Genomic DNA, 21,442 nt, shown 5'->3' on the forward strand with positions numbered 1-21,442 from the left:
ATATGACGTAAAATAGGATCAATGAAATATGATAATGTAATACGCAGATATGATCAAATGATCATATATATTGGATCCTATATATGATCATAGAAATGATCCAATATAAATGATAATGTAATACCCCCCTAAAACATGTTTGCCGAGACAAATTGATAACATCCCCCGCATTCGCCTGCGGGGAGGGGAAGCGACGCATTTCGTGTTCGTGCTCAATGTAGCAAGACATTCGTTCAAGCAAAGAATGGTACAAAAACAGAATGCACCGGACGGGCTGTTAAAACATGTTTTGCTAATATGTTTTGTTAGGGAATTGGCGCTGCAGACCAAGCTTTACATACAAAACACTAAACGTGGCTATACAAAAAAGATGCGCACATTCACAAATCACATACAAAAGTATGTCTTAAGGCCGGATCCGCAGCGCCAATTTTCTAACAAAACAATATTAGCAAAACATGTTCTTATTGTTCAGGCGTCCGGTGCATTCTGTTTTGTTTGTGTTTTTGTTTCATTCCTTGCTTGAAAGAATGTCTTGCTGCAATGAGCGCGAACACAAAATTCCCCTCCCCGCAGGCGAATGCGGGGGATGTTATCCATTTGTCTCAGCAAACATGTTTTTGTGTTTTTGACCGCCTTCCAAAAAGGAGAAGGTTTACGTTCGGCTGTATCATGTATTTTTTATGTATTTTCAAGATTACTCAGCCGTTTGTGGTTTTTTTCATTGAACTTACCTATATAACGGCCTCTTCCGTTTGCCGGCTCTCGAGGACCTGAAAATAATAATTATAAAACAATTATTAGAGCACGGTATTTATTAAATAGACAATTATTTATTAGGTAAGTTTAGGTAAGTATCAATCCCCAAGCGGCACCCGGCTGTCGCATAACAATTGAAAATCTATTGTGTCTGCGATTTCCACGATCGAGGTATTAACACAGAATACATATTAGTTTAACAAGTATTACTTAAGACAAAGATCAAGAAAAGATTACCCATATACCTTGACTTAAATTACGACCTCTCCCGCGTGTCGGTTCTCGAGGACCTGAAAATAACAATGTTTTTTTAACGTCTACTTTTTTGACTAAGGCAGGAAATTAGACGGATTGCAAGATGCGGTTGCCGCACGGCGAATATGGCAATCTGCAGTTTCCATACTAAATTCATATCCGCAATACAAGGACCGCTCGAGCAGACAGCAGTTCTTGAGCGCTTGGAGCAGTTGCTCTGCGGTCGTATTGTAATAGTGTACGACTTCAACGCGACCGCTCTAGAGCAGTCCGCAGTCGGTCCCGAGTCCCGACTGCAACTTGCGGTCCGTCTATGGCCAGACTAAGCATTGTATAAATTAAGATATTTTTGTCTTTACGTCAAACAAACGCAAAAACTAAGTAGAGATTACCTTGACTTGTATTACGGCCCCTGCCTTGTATCGGTTCTCGTGGACCTGCAAATAATAATGGTACTTTTACAGCTGGCCCACGCTTGAGACACCATAACCTGTTGATATAAAGCACTTAAGGGGCCGGGTGCCATCGAAATTCTCATACATACGTAATTACCAAAATAATTTTCTCATACGAAAATATTTAACATGTTTGAGTTATTTTGCAGCTTAAAATAGTAATTACCTAGATTCCTGCACAAAAATTTACTACAAAATATGTAAACACTAAAAAAAATTTTTTTGTGTTTAAATATTTTGTAGTAAATTTACTACTAAATATTTAAACACTAAAAATATATAAATAAATAGTAAATTTACTACAAAATATTTAGTCTAAAAAATATTTTTTAGTAAGTATTTAAATATTTTGTAGTAAATTTACTATTAATTATTTATATATTTTTTAGGCCCACTTGCGCCAGACTGGGTTAACACGCTTAACTCTGAGTTAAATTATACTTCGAATTTAAATTCACATCATGTCTTGCACCACCAAGAGTTAGGAGTTAACCTCGAGTTAATTTTTTAAATTTTTAACCTACCGATGTCGGAGGGTTAAATCAACTAACTCTGGGTTAGTAATATCAAAACTGAGATTTTTCGGTTATGACTTATGTACTTTGTTGTGTTCAGTAATAGGTACCGATTTTATTTTGTGTTTAACCATGATAAATGATCAGTGGTTGTTATCTGATGATGATGAAGAAATTATCGAATACATTCGTTCGGACTCGTATTACAGAAGGATTGTAGAACGGACCGATCTGTTTAGGGTCCCGTATTTACTCACAAAGAGACAAAGATTTCCATCGAAGATTTCGCCTAGAAAAAGAAACTTTTTCTTTTTTTTTTATTAAATAAAATTGAAAATAATTGCAATATACAAATGAGCATAAAAAGTAATTCCCTACCAAAGTTTAATAATAATATCATTGGATTAGTGCGTCTTTAGTGAACTCCTTTATAAATAGATAGACTAGATAAAACATTGGACACAAGTGTTTCTTCCCAATTTTTATCATTTTCCGCTTAATTTATTTGCACAAAATATCACAATTCACAACACAATGCGACATAGAACCACGTGTCATTTCAAATCTGACATAAGGAGATAGCCTTATTTAAAGTACTGTGGAGCGAGAGAGAGCAGTACACTTAAATTATTCAGCATTCGCTGTATCATATTTGGCTGGATGTAAAAAGAATGAATGAACATGACATAAGCCCGGGTTAGTTGACTCTGGGATAAATTCTTCTGGTGCAATATGTAGTATGAGTTAAAAATTAAAATCGTTAACACTGAGTTATTAAGCCCCGGGTTATTTATTTAACTCAAAGTTTTGGCGCAAGTGGGCCTTAGTGTTTAACTTTTACTATATTTTTTTTTTTTTTTAAGAGCCTATGCTGTCCCATTGCTAGGCAAAGGCCTCCCCCAAGTCCTATAGTTACTATATTATTTAGTGTTTAAATATTTTGTGCAGGAACCTAGGTAATTACTATTTTAAGCTAAAAAATAACTCAAACATGTTAAATATTTTCGTATGAGAAAATGATTTTGGTATTACGTATGTATGAGAATTTCGATGGCACCCGGCCTCTTAAAAGCTGTACCCATGTGAGGGTTATTAATAAGGAAAGCAGCTCAAAACACATCTTGATCAAGCTATAGCCGGGTCTGCTGCGCCGTGTTTTTGGGTTTTCTAACATCTTAACATGTTTGCAAAACAGAATAGTTTTGTTAGCAAAAACGCAAAAACACGTTTGCTGAGACAAATGGATATCCCCCGCGTTCGTCTGCGGGGAGGGGAATTTTGTGTTCGCAGACTTCGCACTCATTGCAGCAAGCAAACAAAACAGAATGCACCGATCGGGCTGTTATCAAAACATGTTTTGTTAGGAAATTGGCGCTGCGGACCCGGCTTAACAGTTTTGTAAGCAAAACGCTAAGGGGGAATATTAGATTATCATATATATTGGATCCGAGATCATTGAGTCAATGATATTGGATAATGTAATATAGACATATGATTCATTTCTTCCTTGATCATAGATTTTTGACATTTGCTGAGAGATTGGATCCAATACGGTCATAGAAATAGGTGCTGCCAGTTATTTAATATAACAAAAGAGTTTTTAATTTCTTGTTCGTTAATATGTTTCAAATAATGTAATGTAATTATTTTTCTAATTATATACTTGGATAATCTTGCTGAAATAACAAAAAACAAGCCATATTAAAAATGACGATGTCTTTTGACAAATCGAATTCTCTGAGATCTAGTAACCCTGACGTCAATACCTGTCAGCGTTAGCGCTCTCTATTGGCTATTGAAACCACATATGACGTAAAATAGGATCAATGAAATATGATAATGTAATACGCAGATATGATCAAATGATCATATATATTGGATCCTATATATGATCATAGAAATGATCCAATATAAATGATAATGTAATACCCCCCTAAAACATGTTTGCCGAGACAAATTGATAACATCCCCCGCATTCGCCTGCGGGGAGGGGAAGCGACGCATTTCGTGTTCGTGCTCAATGTAGCAAGACATTCGTTCAAGCAAAGAATGGTACAAAAACAGAATGCACCGGACGGGCTGTTAAAACATGTTTTGCTAATATGTTTTGTTAGGGAATTGGCGCTGCAGACCAAGCTTTACATACAAAACACTAAACGTGGCTATACAAAAAAGATGCGCACATTCACAAATCACATACAAAAGTATGTCTTAAGGCCGGATCCGCAGCGCCAATTTTCTAACAAAACAATATTAGCAAAACATGTTCTTATTGTTCAGGCGTCCGGTGCATTCTGTTTTGTTTGTGTTTTTGTTTCATTCCTTGCTTGAAAGAATGTCTTGCTGCAATGAGCGCGAACACAAAATTCCCCTCCCCGCAGGCGAATGCGGGGGATGTTATCCATTTGTCTCAGCAAACATGTTTTTGTGTTTTTGACCGCCTTCCAAAAAGGAGAAAGGTTTACGTTCGGCTGTATCATGTATTTTTTATGTATTTTCAAGATTACTCAGCCGTTTGTGGTCTGATTTTCAAAATTATTTAGTGTTGTATAGGGTTTGACTCCAATTTGGTACCATGTTCATAAAAGTGGTGACCTGATCATGGGATCTATGAGTAATCGAGGGAACTCCTCTAAATTTGTATGGTGACATAATTATGGTGATTTTGGTTTTATTAGAAGTATACTAAGCATTTGTTACCAAAAAGTAAGATTTTGCATCAAGGTATACCATGGTTTCGAAGGTACTGAGAGAACTCCTTATAGATACACGTTTGGTTTCGGCGTTGTTTTAAGAACAGAAAGCATATTATGCTACTGTGCAATTTATATTCATCATCATCACTACCATTACACCATGCATCATCACATAATATAGCCCTATTATTAGTACTTTTCATAATCTTTAAGATTGAGACGAGGTTTTCGAGCGTTATTTATGTTGTAAAAGGTTTAACTCGAATTTGGTACCATGTTCATAAAAGTGGTGACCTGATGATGGGATCCATGAACCATGAGTAGTCGAGGGAACTCGTCGAAATTTATATGGAAACATATGGTGATTTTGGTTTTATGAGAAGTATTCTAACCAAAATCTACCAAAATGTAAGATTTTGCATCAAGGTATACCATGGTTCTGAAGGTGCTGAGAGAACTCCTAACTCCTTATAGATACACGTATAGAAGTTTCGGCGTTGTTTCAAGAACAGAAAGTATATTATGCTACCATGCAATGTATATTCATCATAATTATCATCACTACCGTTTTTGAATACACTATAGAAAGTTCTATAATAGGATGACTCCCTGATGCTGATGTATTTTGCTTTACCTTGACTCATATTCCGCCCTCTTCGATGTAGAGGCCCTCTAGGACCTGAAAATATAATGTTACCTTTCAATTTTTAAATATAAACATCATTTAATTCAAAATAATTGTTACAACATTACACTTAAGTACTGACTATTTATACCGGCCTAACTATGAGTGGCCATAATAGGATTATTAGAAGATTCTATTGTCTAAAAAATACAAACCTTGTCCATGAAATTGATTGTTGATTTGTGGATGTCTATTCCTCCAAAAACCTGAAAATATAACAAGTTTAATGAAGTAGTCATCATGTTGAAGATCCCTGCTGTGTACAGACGTTATAATCATACATGTTTAGTAATTTATAGTCTTTGGAGAACTGGAGACGCTTTCCTACGTATCTGACAAAAACAGAACACTATAATTTTTAGGGTTCCGTACCCAAAGGGTAAAAACGGGACCCTACTACTAAGACTTCGTTGTCTATCCGTCTGTCTGTCTGTCTCCAGACTGTACCTAAATAGCTAAACTTCTGAAATTTTCACAGATTGTGTATATTTATCGCCGCTATAACAACAAATACTGAAAACAAAATTAAAATAATATTTAAGGGCGGCTCCTATACAACTAACACGATTTATTGGCCGTTTTTGCTCGATATAAATAATGAAACAGCTAGGTACTTTAAATTTTTACAGAATCCTCAGTTTTATATTATTAGGTAGAGGTAGTTTAATAAATCATATTAAAATTCAAATAAAACATTAAGGGACGCTCTCGTACAAAAAACACAATTTTCTCGATAACGGTCCGGAACCATTCATGCGCGAATCCAACTCGCACTTGGCCAATTTTTCTGTACACATTATTGTGAACTTTTATTAGTTACGGAAATTAAATATAATTATAACATATATAATCAGACTTATGTTTGTAGTATTATCTATTCTGTGCTCATGTTACTTTGTACACAGGAAAACTGTAACGATATATTTTGTTTGTTATTGTTAGTAATACCATACCTCTATTTTTAGTAGAAGCCATTTGGTAGTATGCATGCTGTATAGTGATAACTTGATAAGTGATAACTATTACTTTGTATGGGGCGATTCGGTGCATTGTAATAGCACGTAATAGGTTATAGGACTTAACACGCATATTAAGTAGGAGAATTGTAACAAATGGATATTATTATATTGCCGAAAAATTCAATTGTCATAACTCATAAAGGACATATTATGCCAAATGAATTATATAATACAGAATACTATACAGCTAAATATGGGTAAGTGACAACAAGTGAGAAAACTGTATAAATGAGAGTAATAGCTAGGACCCGTCATTTTAAGCTCCCAAAACCTCTATTAGCGGGAAATACAAAACTCTGTTAGGGGGGTATTACATTATCATTTATATATGATCATTTCTATGATCATATATAGGATCCAATATATATGATCATTTGATCATATCTGCATATTACATTATCATATTTCATTGATCCTATTTTACGTCATATGTGGTTTCAATAGCCAATGGAGAGCGCTAACGCTGACAGGTATTGACGTCAGGGTTACTAGATCTCAGAGAATTCGATTTGTCAAAAGACATCGTCATTTTTAATATGGCTTGTTTTTTGTAATTTCAGCAAGATTATCCAAGTATATAATTAGAAAAATAATTACATTACATTATTTGAAACATATTAACGAACAAGAAATTAAAAACTCTTTTTTATATTAAATAACTGGCAACACTTATTTCTATGACCGTATTGGATCCAATCTCTCAGCAAATGTCAAAAATCTATGATCAAGGAAGAAATGAATCGTATGTCTATATTACATTATCCAATATCATTGACTCAATGATCTCGGATCCAATATATATGATAATCTAATATCCCCCTACCTAATATAAAACTGAGGATTCTGTAAAAAATTAAAGTTCCTAGGAACATTTCCTAGGAACTTTAATTTTTTACAGAATCCTCAGTTATGAAATGAGGATATCCTCATTTCCCTGTGACATAATAATATACTATTCATCCTACTAATCCTACTAATATTATAAAGGCGGAAGTTTGGATGTATGTATGTATGGAAGTGTCGCGCGCGAAGACCATATAATTATATGATTAATCTAAGTGTGTATGGATGTTTGTTACTCTTTCACGCAAAAACTACTGAAGGGATTTTAATGAAACTTTACAAAAATATAGCTTAAAAATGGCTTATATTATGTATCATGTAGGTATGTTTTATGACAGTACTTTAATTTTCCATTTTGACATGATACAGAACAGATTTTTTTTTTAATGAAATAAGGGGGCAAACGAGCAAACGGGTCACCTGATGGAAAGCAACTTCCGTCGCCCATGGATACTCGCAGCATCAGAAGAGCTGCAAGTGCGTTGCCGGCCTTTTAAGAGGGAATAGGGTAATAGGGGAGGGTAGGGAAGGGAAGGGAATAGTTGAGGGTAGGGAAGGGAATAGGGTAGGGGTTAGGGGATTGGGCCTCCGGTAAACTCACTCACTCGGCAAAACACAGCGCAAGCGCTGTTTCACGCCGGTTTTCTGTGAGAACGTGGTGTTTATCCGGTCGAGCCGGCCCATTCGTGCCGAAGCATGGCTCTCCCACTTTCTTTCGCAATCGGTTAACCATAAACTGAGTAAGTCCGTTCGAAAAGAATGCGTTAAAAACAACGTTTTTTAGCTCAACGGAATAGAATGGCCGGTACAATATTAACGAGAAAACAATACAAAAACAATGGTAGAAAACAATACAAAACAATGGTAGGAAGTTTAACGAAACTTAAGAGGATACCACAGCGGCTAGAGAAATGAAAAAAAAGTACGTGTAATATCTATAGCTGTCTCCCTTACCTCAAGCCTATACCGCAGAACGCGATAGAGACAACTGCAGAAAATCCAGAAAATCAACGATTCGTTGTCCCCTGATTCCTTCTCCAAAACTTAACCGATTTAAGTACTTTTTTCATTAAAGATTAAAAAAAGGCTTGAGCTGTGTTCCTATGTTTTGCTTTTTTTGTATAATCTATCCAAATCTGTTTTCTGGACGTTTGAACACAGTGGAAAATCTGGCCATTTTTTTGGGTTTTTGAACGTTCATATCTTATTTAATAATTAAATTATGAAAAAAAAGAAAACATAGGGACATTGTATTAGTGGCCGTAGATATTCAGGAAAAAAATTATAACTCTACTAGCATTATCCAGGGAGGAAACAGGGGACAACGTTTGTATGGAAAAAATGGCGGTGTGGAATCCTCTTAAGAATGAGTAATAAAATAGCAGATGTTAAATTGTAGCAGATATTCAATTTGTTATTTGTTTTCTCATTTGTTACTGTGTATGTAAATAAAAAAAAAACCTCGACTGTCGCTTATAGAGGTATAGAAAAGAAGCAGTCTCGCTCACAGAGGTCCATGAGACAAAAACGACTCTCTCTAAGGGGGATATTACATTATCATTTATATATGATCATATATAGGATCCAATATATATGATCATTTGATCATATCTGCATATTACATTATCATATTTCATTGATCCTATTGAATAGTGAAAACAAAATTAAAATAATATTTAAGGGCGGCTCCTATACAACTAACACGATTTATTGGCCGTTTTTGCTCGATATAAGTAGTGGAAACAGCTAGGAACTTTAATTTTTTACAGAATCCTCAGTTTTATATTAGGTAGGGGGATATTAGATTATCATATATATTGGATCCGAGATCATTGAGTCAATGATATTGGATAATGTAATATAGACATACGATTCATTTCTTCCTTGATCATAGATTTTTGACATTTGCTGAGAGATTGGATCCAATACGGTCATAGAAATAAGTGTTGCCAGTTATTTAATATAAAAAAAAGTTTTTAATTTCTTGTTCGTTAATATGTTTCAAATAATGTAATGTAATTATTTTTCTAATTATATACTTGGATAATCTTGCTGAAATTACAAAAAACAAGCCATATTAAAAATGACGATGTCTTTTGACAAATCGAATTCTCTGAGATCTAGTAACCCTGACGTCAATACCTGTCAGCGTTAGCGCTCTCCATTGGCTATTGAAACCACATATGACGTAAAATAGGATCAATGAAATATGATAATGTAATATGCAGATATGATCAAATGATCATATATATTGGATCCTATATATGATCATAGAAATGATCATATATAAATGATACTACTGTCTTAGGGTTGTCAATTTAAGGCGGCGCAGAGGTGCGGCTGGTTGGTGTGGGAGCGGCCGTCCGCGCTTCGTTCGCGCAACCGCATGAACAGCGGCAACGTCGCGGTCTCCCGACTTTTAATAAAAAGTAAATCTTTATTGGGCATATTTCGGCCATTTTTCGTGCATATTTGCATGCATATTTCGGCACTTTGATCGTGCATATAATCCGATGTCTAAATAAAATTATAAAAATACCCTGTAAAACAACATTAAAAACTAATGCCTGTCTCTTATACTATGAACAAATCTGTTGTTATGATTCGAACTTTGCTTTATGTGTAGTGTGATTTGTGATTTACAATAATTAGTCAATTACTTATTTTTAATTACGATTTAAAATAAGTAATTGACTGTAAGTAGTTAGTTAATATACGGTTTACAACACATAGAAATCGGCAAATTACTATAATGTAAACAAAGCAATAATTACATCATTAAAATATTTATCCATAAATTGTCTCCTTGTTTGCATTTACTATAGATATACAGGATGTAACAAACAAAGTAATAGTGTGTTGCTACTTTGATAGTGAACTTTATAATATACTAGATATTTGACCGAGCTTTGCTTGGTATTCGATAAAACACAAATAAAATGACATTTTCTAAAAATGATTCCTAGCTAGATCGATTTATCGCCCCCGAAACCCCCTATATACTAAGAGTCCGAGATTCCAATTATATATTTATATTACAAGAATATACAAGAATTGCTCGTTTAAAGATATAAGATTATATATGGGACAGACACACACCAAAAATTGTTATCATATTATGTTATGTACAGTAGAATGAAGCTTCTATTGCATGTATGATGTAAGGAATAGAGAATATGGTGGAAAAGTTACACAAACTCACCTGGAACTAAAAGCTCCTCGTTATCCATTGTACAGTTGATTTACAAATCTGAAACAATTAAGGCTTAAGTTAGAACAGTTAGGTAGGTAAAATCTATGTAAAAACAGGGGACAACCTGGGGCTACTACTTAACTTAATGAACACTGAGGTTTAACTATTACTAATCCAATAATATGGTATCAATGAAACCACTGTCACCGAAACTGCTGTGTGGGAGATACTATTATTATTAACTCTTAGCTTAGAACCGGTGACGAGATGAGATGCAGCGCTGCATTTGTTGCAATTTGCATTTCAAATGTAGTCAAGAACTAGAAAGTTCACAACAGAATAACACATAATATTTCAACTGCACACTGTGCTGAGGTGGTACTGAGTTGCGCTGGGCCCAATCGCAGCTTGAATTTCATCATACTTCCTTCAGCGATTTGTTAGAGAAAAATTAAATTATTCAAATGTAAGAAGTTCAATAAACACAACAATGATAATATTACTTTGGAAAAACCTACCTTTACAGTAGGATTTTCATAGTACGGTACATAAACAGCAATAAACAGGGTATTTTTATTTTTATTTTTTAAAAGTTAAAAAATATCGACTTTATTACTACTTAAACTGATTACAGATCCATTTTGTCGCGACTTACGTTTAGATTATATGAATTTTTTATTTCACTCTAAGTTTTCTACACAAAATTACATGTTGACTTTCGTCCCCGGTCTCCAAAGTCCAAATATAATATAATCACAGATTACTAGTAATAATTATAAATAATGTTTTTGATTTTGCTCAACTCGGTCGTTCATTCGTCATAATAAAAAGAGTTTTCCGTTACTTCTCCCAGTACACTAGCCAATCGATTTGACGTATCAGTAACTAATCAAATCCTTTGAAATCGTATTCAACGGACAACGAGTACAGGCTAATATACTGTTAGAATAAAGGAACGCGCCCAATTTATCTATTTTGGTCAGTTGGTCGCAGTAGAATTTACCGATTACAAATTCAAATGTTGCTAGCATCAAAAAAAAATCTGATGAATGATGATTATCCAAAGACTTTTTTTGGATGAAATGTGTTTTTTGACAGACTACACATGCTTCACTTGCGTATTCAGTCTTATTAATAACTAGCATTTGCCCGCGGCTTCGGTCGCGTTAACCGCTAAGAAGTATTATTGATTATTATCTCACCATTCAATATTCATCTACCTATATTATATCCTTAATCTGTGTCGACAAGGCTTTATTTGAACGTGGCAAGAAAAGGAACTAAACGTTTCTATCATACAAAGACGTCATATTTGAGTTTTGACAGCTCTCCTTTACCAGCAGCGCTTCCGTCAATGTCACCCACGTTCATTTAAAACTCATTTAAAGCCTTGTCGAACTGTATCGTTCGTGAAGCACTACGAATAAGCTTGTGCGGCCGCAGCATTACCGGATGCCTACGTCATAACATCTGCAACAGAAAGAATGAAAAAAATCGGATGCCTGTTGCCCACATACGTCATAATGGTCCAGTCAAATTAGGTTTAGATTAGGAAACTCGGAATTCGAGATACCCAGCTGTAAGTCTGTAAATATCATGGAACTAATAAGTACTACCGTGGTAAATATTAATTGTATATTGGCACCCTAAGGGCCTTATCACACTGGCGATTAGCGAGCGATTTGAAAGCGACCCGATTACGCAGCGCTCACGCCGCGATGACGTCGCGTTTGCGCGGCGTGCACGCAGCTTGCCTTCGGCGTTTGAGACACTCAGCAGCAAAATGGATTCTGACATCACTCCCTAGACGAGTCTACTATATATAATTATAATCTGTGTTATACAAAATGGCATCCACGCCACGTCGCGACGTTCACGCCGCGCAATCGCGGCATGTGCGCTGCGCAGTCGCGTCGCTTTCAAATCGCTCGCTAATCGCCAGTGTGATAAGGCACATGTTGTCTCAATTGCTCAACAAAACCTACATAATATGTGATATGGTAGGGTGTGCGAAAGCAGCGCAACTATTAAATTTCAAGGTCAAAAGGTCACAACAATCGGTTTATGCACTTTTTTTTTGTAAATATTGAATTTGCTATGGGGTTTTTGCTATTTGTATTTATTACCATAATGTAGAATACAAAATTCTCTACAACTTCTGTTCAAAATAAATTTTTCAACGGTAAACCATTTCCGATAAAGAGGGCGGAGAGCGCGCGGTCAAAGTATCACTTCAGGTTAACCGGTGCCTCCGGTCGAAAACGCGCCATATTCAATGTGTCGCGACACCGGTGTCCGATACTTTAATGTCGTGATGTATGGCATATTTCATCAATAAATTGGCTCTCAAATTTTTTCTCTCTCTCACGGTTATAAAATGGCAGCCATTTTTAAAAAACTAAAATGGCTACCAAGTACCAATAGGCTACTTGACCTATATTCAATTTCATTGAACAAGTGCATATTTCTAGTAGAACTTGGCCTAGGAAACCGTATTTTACCCTTATCATCAAATAAAAGCTTATTATGATTGATAAATAAAGTCGATTTGAAAATTTGATTTTATGAAAATATGATTTGTACTGACGAAAACGCTTTTGCGGTACTTCCGATTTGGATGTGACGTCATCAGACTCGTAATTTAGTATCTTTTTTTATCGTGCTCGTTATATGTAAGTTTATTTGTACATAAATAATAAGAATAAGCCTAGAAAGATTTGTAAAATATATTTTGTTGAATAATTAAAATAAAACATCAGTTTTATATCTAATGTCCATTTATTGTAGACGGGAAATGAAATGGCCAAAACTTTTCTCCAAAAGTTTTAAACATTACAAATGATTTCTAATTTCTTATTTAATTATTTTATAATTTTTGGGCACTTTTAGACTCGTACATTTAGCACATTAAAAAAATTCATTAAAGAGAGTTTAAAATACAAAACGTATGACGTCACCCTATGGCGGTTAGTGTTGTGTTGTTTTCGGCGCCATTTAAAAGGAATATTTTTCAATCAAGATTTTTATGGGTTTCTACTGTTTAAAATATTAAAATATTAGTTTTTTTGTGAAAATAAACGATAGCGATTAGCATGAAGAAAAAAAATAGGTCAAGCCTATTATTAGACTCATAGACATAATATTTAGACTACCATAATATTATGTAGGTTTTAGGATTTGCTACTTTGGCCTTTGCATCTACTGATTACACAGTGATTAAAAAAACAAACTTCAAAAATCTAAGAAGGATAAGGAGTTTTTTGTTTTGTTGATTGATTTTTGTTAAGAAAATTCGTGGAAATTGTAATGAAATAAATAATTTCCAATATAAATATAAGTTATTATAGCAAAAATATGTTTAAGTCTTCTCTATACAAAATTGTCTATAATAATTGCAAAAGGCTAAAGGTTTCAAAATTTTATTCAGATAGCTGCATGTTTGAAATTGATACAACTTATTACTGTAACAAAGATAACGAAAAAGAAATAAAACATAATATTGAAATAAGGAAAGGTGTAGGAAATATTCGCAAAGTTTTAGAGGTATATGAAGAGCTAAAAGATGTTAAAATTTCTGATAAAAAATACCAACCTCTACGTGAGCAATTGCACTTTGAACTAGAGAAACTTCCGAACAAAACTCATCCACTCGTAACAGGTTACAAAGAAGATCCTGTTGTCATCCATACAATAAATTCAAAAAGAACATTTTCTAAGGAACCGTTCGAATTTAGTGAAATTACCGAAAAACTTAATATTATGAGAACAGATAAACTTGGTATCACATGTGGAAATAGAAGTTACTGTTACTTAGGAGAGCTAGCTGAAGTTGAAGAAGCTTTAATTAAATATACAGTTTCAAAATTATTAAAGAAAAATTACCTTTTAATATCTGTTCCTGATATTTTACCTCATGCTGTCTTAAAAGGCTGTGGCATGTCACCAAATAGTAATAGGACACAGGTTTGTAATTTTTAGAAAAGTTACCAAAGAAAAAAAAGTATATAAAGTCTATGAGTCTGATAAAGGAAATTATTATTTAGTCTAAACTTAATTAACAATATAAGTTAATTTTTAAAACCTTCTAAGAATCACGATAATTTGTGAAATACCATCCTAATTAGATTTTATGTGCTTAGTTCCTTCAATATGTATTGTTACCAATGTGATATAGAAATTAAATAATATTTGTAGATATATGCCTTGGACCCTACTCTCCATGGTCCCGATTTATATTTATCTGGTACTGCTGAAATGTCATTAGCTGGCTTGCTTATGAACAGTATCCATGAAATAAAAAAATTACCATTGAAACTTGCGGCCGTCAGCAGATGCTACCGTGCAGAAACATCAAGCGTTGTTGAGGAACGTGGAACATACAGGTAATCTGAATGATGGTACTTAAAAAACAGCAATACTGTGTCTTTATCTGTCAGGCAATATTACAAGCACAAGTACAAATATATTTGAATAAACAGGGTGCATCAATTTACTAAGGTGGAGATGTTCACTGTTACAACTCCAGATCACTCTGACCAAATGTTAGAAGAAGTGAGGAAAACTCAAGAAGAATTGTTCACCGAATTGGGGCTCTACATGCGAGTTTTAGACATGCCACCTCATGAGCTAGGTGCTCCAGCGTACAGGTATTGTAACAATCGTGAGACACAAATAAATTATGCTCTTCTAAGTTTCCCGTGACATGAATAAGGGTTTCAGCACACATATCAACTCGAAAAGGGATCAGCACCATATCGTCTCGAGCCGTTCAATATTGTTTGTATGAAACTCCCTACTGCAACGCACACCAAGGGGAACCGTAACGTAATCGCCTAGCCTCGGAACAGGCTTCAAACCGGGATGCGACACATGGTCAACTAGCAATCCCCCCGCTTTCCCGAGCCGTAAGCGAGGTGTCGCCTAGCCATAGCCAAGTTGACGTGCAGGCACTACTGATACATTTAGGTTATGTGCATACGTTAGGTTGACGCCTGGTTGACGGCGAGGTGAAAGTGACAATCCCTTTCCGAGTTGATATGTGTACTGTGACCTTTAAACCTTTTCAGTATGTAAATCCTTAGAGTTGTTCTACAAAAATATAAAATTTTATTACATAACTTTCAAATATTTTACTCAGGAAATACGACATTGAAGCCTGGATGCCGGGAAGAAAAAACTTTGGAGAAATATCTAGTTGCAGTAATTGCACAGACTATCAATCAAGGAGACTTAATATAAAATATATAGATGGAAATACGAAGAGTTTTGTGCACACTTTAAATGGCACAGCTTGTGCTATACCCAGAATGTTGATAGCTCTAGTAGAGACACATCAAGACACCAAAGGTATGGCAAGAATTGCCATACCAAAAGTTTTACAACCATATTTAAATGGTAAAGAGTACATAGGTAAAAACAAATCTATACCAAAGTTGAAAATATTGAAGTTGAAAAAATAGAAATATATCATGTTCTTCTAATTATTGTTTTGTTATTTACTATTTACATAGGCTGGCTAGTATTCAATATTTTGAACTTTAGTTTTTTCCGGTAATTTAATATAAAATATTTGATTTCATACAACCAGATCTGTTTATCCATGTTTATAAACTATACAGTAATAGACAATAATAATCATAAAGAATTCAAACTTTATTCACAATATTTAAAATTTATTACAGTTCATTATTATAACTGTAACAAGTAGCAAAAACTATATCCTGTTCTGTAAAAAGTAAAATGAAGCATAATGACAATTTCATAAAAAAGGTGTATCTTCATAGTAAAGTATTAATTATTATATTAACATTTTAAAGTTGACACATATGCTTGTTAAACATTCAAGTCTTTTGTGAATAATTAATTTATTAAACTATCCTTTTTTGTTAAATTTAGAAGCCTTTTTAACTTTTGCTTTGAAAGACTTCAAATCAATTGATGATTCTGCCGGTTTTTCAGTATGTACCTTTTCCTGGGGTGGAATAAAGTCCTTCTTGCGTTCCTCCTCCTTTGACTTCTTAGCTTGTACCTGCTTCTCTTCTTTCTCGTGCCTCCTCTTAGCTCTCTTTTGCTCATCTTTAAGGAAATATTCACCAGTTGCCAACTCCTTGTCAATTTTACTTTCAGGTTGTGGTGGCGGGAAAGGTGTGTACGGCTTCTTTTTGACTTTATTCTTAGGTTGTTTTCGTGGAACGTTTTTACTTTTAAAGGATGGTAGAAATCTGTCCCAACTTTCGTTTTTAAGCCTCGGATCTTTCATTAATTCTCGTTTTATCATAAGACTTTTGATATTATACATGGGATGTATATTTTTCATTGTGTCTTCAACTATTCTTCTCACCTGAATGAGTCCTTTGTATGGCCCCACTGCAGCCACAGTGTTCCCTTGTACTAGAACATAGCATTCGGTTAATAATTCAATAGACTTGAGGGTAACGCCATTGGGGCCGATTAACCTTTGACGTCTCTTTAAAAATGTCTCCTTTTTTCTACAAAAGGAATTGATTTTTATTATGTCACATCCTATTTCATCGTCTAATACTCTGACTGCTTGCTCGAACGGTACGCTACGTGAAAGGAGTTTCATAAGGTCTCTCGCTTTTATGATAATGTATGGATCCCAGGTTTTCCTAGTCGTTTTCACAGTCAAACTTCCTTCTATTAGGTCCAACTCTGCTACTAAATGGTGTTCCTTTAATACTTTTTGGACAAGCGGCCAGCACTCTTTCAAGTACTGCTCTCGGTATTTAGGAAACAACGTTGCAAATTTACTTTCCTCTAGCAAACCATGTGGGTTATCCTTCTCCGTAAACTTTGGAATCTTCATGGCCCAAGCATTTTCAATTGGGCCTTCTACTTTCTCATCTTCGGAATCGAGGTTGTCCATAGTTGTAATTATAAAGTTGTATTTCAACAGAAGATCACATCATTTTGCAGGTTATATAGCAATGCAATGTAGACAGTAGACTTTAATATATTTTTTGTAAACAAGTCGCAATTCGCTGTCCTCGCTGTCGCAAACCGCAGGTGACAACTGACAGATCAGTTCACTCGGTTGTCACTTGTCATTGTCAAACGCATAGTCAAACGTCACTTTTTGTTTTTTCCTCAAAATAGCGATACGGTCATAGACTTTTATAGAGGATACGGTATACGGCTAAATAATGGGTTGTGAATGAGGGATTTTCCCTTTTTTTATAATTTGATTGTCAAACAGTTTCCATTTTAGTAACTAGATGGCGTATGGGTAGACAACTATCGGTAATACCAGGGAATACCATCAATAATTGCTACAAAACTGGGCAAAAGAATGATAAAACTTGATACATTTCAATTTGAAAAAGACGCAATAATATTCCAATGAATAGGATAATAAAGTTATTATAACGATGTTTTAGCTAAAATTCACGGAAGAAATAGCCCCATTTACCGATATTCAAACCAAATGTCACAGGAATAATACATTTTGGTTTTGACCACATCTTACCTGCACTTGTGCAAGATAACGGATATTTAATGGCTAATATTTTACCAATAATGAATAATAAGAACCCAAACAACACAATTTGGGAAAAAATAATAAAAACCACACCAACAATAAAAAGTAGAAGAAGTTTGAAAGTGACATGCCCGCCAAAACTCTTTCAGTTGTCCCCCGCGTTCCAGATGACGTTAGAAACGCTCACGCTCAAGACCGTAGTTTTTCCCGTTCCACTAGCTTGTGAGCGTTAGTGATACAAACCCAAGTGGAACGGATTATGGATCGTTTTGAGCGTTTTGAGAAAAGTTTAAAAAAAGAACTATATTTTTTTTATACCTAGGTACATTGAACCGAACTTGGATATTACGATCCTTTTCTTCAAGTCGTAAATAAAAGTAATTTTATTGTTTATAGTTACATTTATTTTAATAAAATATGTAGGTACATAATATTATATTTGTTTCGTTTTTAGTATTACATTTTTTTACTTAAGTAATCATATTTTAATATAGTTAAACTTTTATTATATTTGAGTTTTCACATTGAATCATATTTTAATAACAAAACCACATATTTTGAATATTGACTATTGTCACAATATACATATAAACGTTAGGTAACAATACCGCTTAATGCTTAGTCAAGTACGAGTAAGTCAACAGGTATAGGAGAGATGAAAATTATTAATTATTATATTTTATAAGAAATCATTTGACCTTTCATTTAAAACAATTTATTTGCCAATCAAAATATTTCATTAAGTGTTATTTAATTTATTTAATTAAAATATTATTTGTAATGAAATAATATTATAAAGTTTTTTTGTCTCTACTCTCTCCTGAACACTTTCCGAACATGGCTTTCGCGATATAGTTACGTTAAAATTAAAAAAAAAACTAGAACGCCCACTTTGACCCATCTTCGTCAAGGGTCGTTTTGAGCGAAAATGATGACGTCATGAGTGACGTCATAGCCGCGATTAAAACGACCCCGGTCGCCAAAGGGAACGGCAGAAGGGGACGTTTTGAGCGTTTTGGTCAAAATTAACGTCATCTGGAACGCAGCCGTCAAGTTTCAGTTTGACAAGTTTTTATTATGTCAGCGTGTTCCTAAACTATTACCAGTGTACTGGTCTAATCGCTTAGGCCAATGATCGCTTAGGTTTAAGATATTTTGATTTATGTCACACTTGACAGTACACTGATATTTTTTGGAAACACAACCCATATGTAGTCAGTGATGCCAACCTGCAGATAGAATCAGATCGGTGAGGAACCAATAGAAAATCTAGAAGTGTCTATTCTTACGCCATCTAGTTGAGATTGTTAAAATTAAAATTAAAAATTATAAATGAAAATCCCTCGTTGTGATCTGGGTCATGGGTGCACTGTAGACCGTAGACGGTAGGTAGTGCACCCACCGAGGTCCGAGAGTCGAGACGAGCCATAAACATTTTAGTTACAATATTTTAGCATACAATAATTTCTTATATTTTATGTACCTACAACTTACAAGTATATATATTTGAAGACATGAGTGGATGAAGGGTGTAAATAACAATTCAAAAACTGTAATTTCTTTGCATATAATATAGAGGCTTTAAGACCGGGAAAATTATGGGTGTTTTCCAAAGCATTATCTATGCGCATTATGCAGCATAATGCTTAGCGTGCCTTCATATTAACGAGCAGCGCGATAGCCGCGCGACTCTCTTTGGTATAGAAGTCGTGCTGCTGCCGCACTACTAGCGACATAGTAAAAGGAGGGGAAGTAAGTTATCTTCATACAAAAGCACCGCGCGCGGCTTGTATGTGTGCGCCATAGTATCAATGCGTCGCGTCGCCACGTACGGCACACAACAAAATCTCGGCGAGTTTTAGAGGCTGGTACCAGACTGGTACCGCCGAGATTTTGTTGTGTCAACTACAGCACCGCTTTGCACAATCGAGACTTTCAGAAGTAGTGCTTTCGCTTGATGCGTGCAATGGCAACTGTGACAGAAAATTAGCATTGATCAAAATGTTTTATTTTTATTAAGTATCATTTAATATTATTAATTGTTAATGGACCTGGATCCCAGAAGGATTTAGACATAACTTACTTTCTGATGGATGAAACCATCACTAATTCACTAATTTTTAATGTGAAGCGACAACAATACAATTACGACGAGGTAAATAGTGCTCTCTCAAAAATAGTACAATGGTTTAATGCTAATAATTTACTATTAAATTCTAACAAAACGAAATGTTTAAAATTCAGTTTGCCAAATGTTAGGCAAGTACAAACCAATGTACTATTAAATGATGAGAAAATGAAATTAGTGGACACCACAGTTTTCCTAGGTATAACTTTAGACAGTAAATTACAGTGGAGTCCGCATATTGCAAATCTGGCGGATAGGCTCAGTTCTGCAGCATATGCTGTTAAAAAAATCAGAGAAATAGCTGATGTAGAAACAGCGCGACTTGTTTACTTTAGTTACTTCCACAGCATTATGTCCTATGGAATCCTTCTATGGATAAATGCAGCGGACATTAATGCAATATTCGTGCTGCAGAAGCGAGCGATACGTTCTATTTATAAGATGTTATCGTATGAATCCTTAAGAGAAAAGTTTAAGGAAATAAATATTCTGACCGTCGCATCTCAATACGTCTTGGATAATGTACTGTATGTAAGAAAGAACTTAAATAATTTAAAAAAGAATAGCGACAATCATTGTATTAACACTAGGAATAAGAACAAATTAGAAATACCAGTGATCAGACTTAGCAAAGTCAGTAAATCTTTTAAAGGCCAGTGTATACGCCTGATAGAATCCCAGAAAACGTTCAAAATCTCTCTATCAATAAATTTAAAAAAGTAGTAAAAGAACGTTTGTGTACTAAAGCTTATTATAAAATTAATGATTTCATCGACGACAACACACCTTGGAAATAGGATGGTTCTTACAGGCTACTAGAATATTTTTTTTTTGTAATTCCTGTTGTAAATAGCTCGAAGTCATAATATTGTTGCAGTTCGACAAGGATTTAAATGAACGTCGCGAGAAAAGGAACTAACGCTGTTTTCATACAAAAACGTCATTTTGACAGTTCTCCATTTTACCAGTATTCATTTAAAGCCTTGGTGCACTATATATGTTCTAAATTGTAATTTTCCATCTTTTTAGTAAAAGATGGCCCCGTGCGAGTTTCTTACGCCGGGTTAGTTCCCGAACCGGTGGTAGGCACCGTAGTATCGACGTTCGGAAAAGTTTTTGTAAAAAAAATACTCTGAATAAAAATATTTTGATTTGGTTTGATAGGTTCTTAGTAGTGCCTCGTGTACTTAGAATACCTGCGAATTTGTGTAGCTCTACGTGTGACACCTGGTTAGGTACCAGGTATCAAAGTGGACTAAAAATTAGTGTTACTTTATATATAATTTGTAGAATATTATTCTGATAGTATCATGTAGTGCAATACTCTTTTCAGTAACTAAAACTTTTATCAGCCAGCAGCAGCAGCAGCAGTTTAAAAAATGTTACTTATTATCAA

General features: G+C 34.7%; 3 protein-coding genes across 4 annotated transcripts in view; 1 reads left to right on the plus strand and 2 right to left on the minus strand.

Annotated features, from left to right (window-relative positions):
- LOC121733078 (NFX1-type zinc finger-containing protein 1-like) overlaps positions 1–11,150 on the minus strand; it is a 40,363-nt gene extending 29,213 nt beyond the window's left edge. Inside the window, exons 1-7 of one of the 2 annotated variants that reach the window (XM_042123182.1) lie at positions 11,076–11,150; positions 10,430–10,477; positions 5,521–5,571; positions 5,315–5,359; positions 1,407–1,451; positions 1,005–1,049; positions 735–773 (exon numbers count right to left, since the gene is read on the minus strand). In XM_042123182.1, the coding sequence (XP_041979116.1) occupies positions 735–773; positions 1,005–1,049; positions 1,407–1,451; positions 5,315–5,359; positions 5,521–5,571; positions 10,430–10,457 (253 nt within the window). In that variant the 5' untranslated portion in view covers positions 10,458–10,477; positions 11,076–11,150. Of the gene's footprint in view, positions 1–734; positions 774–1,004; positions 1,050–1,406; positions 1,452–5,314; positions 5,360–5,520; positions 5,572–10,429; positions 10,478–10,938 lie in introns of both variants that reach the window. The other variant, XM_042123181.1, reaches the window with a different exon arrangement.
- A 2,592-nt stretch (positions 11,151–13,742) lies between these two features.
- LOC121733266 (serine--tRNA ligase, mitochondrial) lies at positions 13,743–15,901 on the plus strand. Its single transcript, XM_042123483.1, has 4 exons — positions 13,743–14,383; positions 14,615–14,802; positions 14,899–15,066; positions 15,558–15,901. The coding sequence occupies exons 1-4, from the start codon at positions 13,775–13,777 to the stop codon at positions 15,877–15,879; spliced, it is 1,287 nt and encodes a 428-aa protein (XP_041979417.1). The 5' UTR covers positions 13,743–13,774; the 3' UTR covers positions 15,880–15,901.
- Positions 15,902–16,236: 335 nt separating this feature from the next.
- LOC121733251 (KRR1 small subunit processome component homolog) lies at positions 16,237–17,415 on the minus strand. Its single transcript, XM_042123462.1, has 2 exons — positions 17,396–17,415; positions 16,237–17,365 (listed from the first exon to the last, which is right to left on the minus strand). Exon 2 carries the CDS (start codon positions 17,304–17,306, stop codon positions 16,293–16,295), a length of 1,014 nt encoding a protein of 337 aa, XP_041979396.1. The 5' UTR covers positions 17,307–17,365; positions 17,396–17,415; the 3' UTR covers positions 16,237–16,292.
- Between the last annotated feature and the right edge of the window lie 4,027 nt (positions 17,416–21,442).

This window comes from Aricia agestis, chromosome 13 (assembly GCF_905147365.1).
Source record: "Aricia agestis chromosome 13, ilAriAges1.1, whole genome shotgun sequence".
Lineage (NCBI taxonomy): Eukaryota > Metazoa > Arthropoda > Insecta > Lepidoptera > Lycaenidae > Aricia > Aricia agestis.

Bases quoted from the DNA above. Each gene is read 5' to 3' on its own strand.
- LOC121733266 (XM_042123483.1), top strand. From the start codon at position 13,775: ATGTTTAAGTCTTCTCTATACAAAATTGTCTATAATAATTGCAAAAGG. The intron at 14,803-14,898 runs GTAATCTGAATG...TTGAATAAACAG, and splicing joins GAGGAACGTGGAACATACAG to GGTGCATCAATTTACTAAGG. The intron at 15,067-15,557 runs GTATTGTAACAA...TATTTTACTCAG, and splicing joins CTAGGTGCTCCAGCGTACAG to GAAATACGACATTGAAGCCT.
- LOC121733251 (XM_042123462.1), bottom strand. From the start codon at position 17,306: ATGGACAACCTCGATTCCGAAGATGAGAAAGTAGAAGGCCCAATTGAA.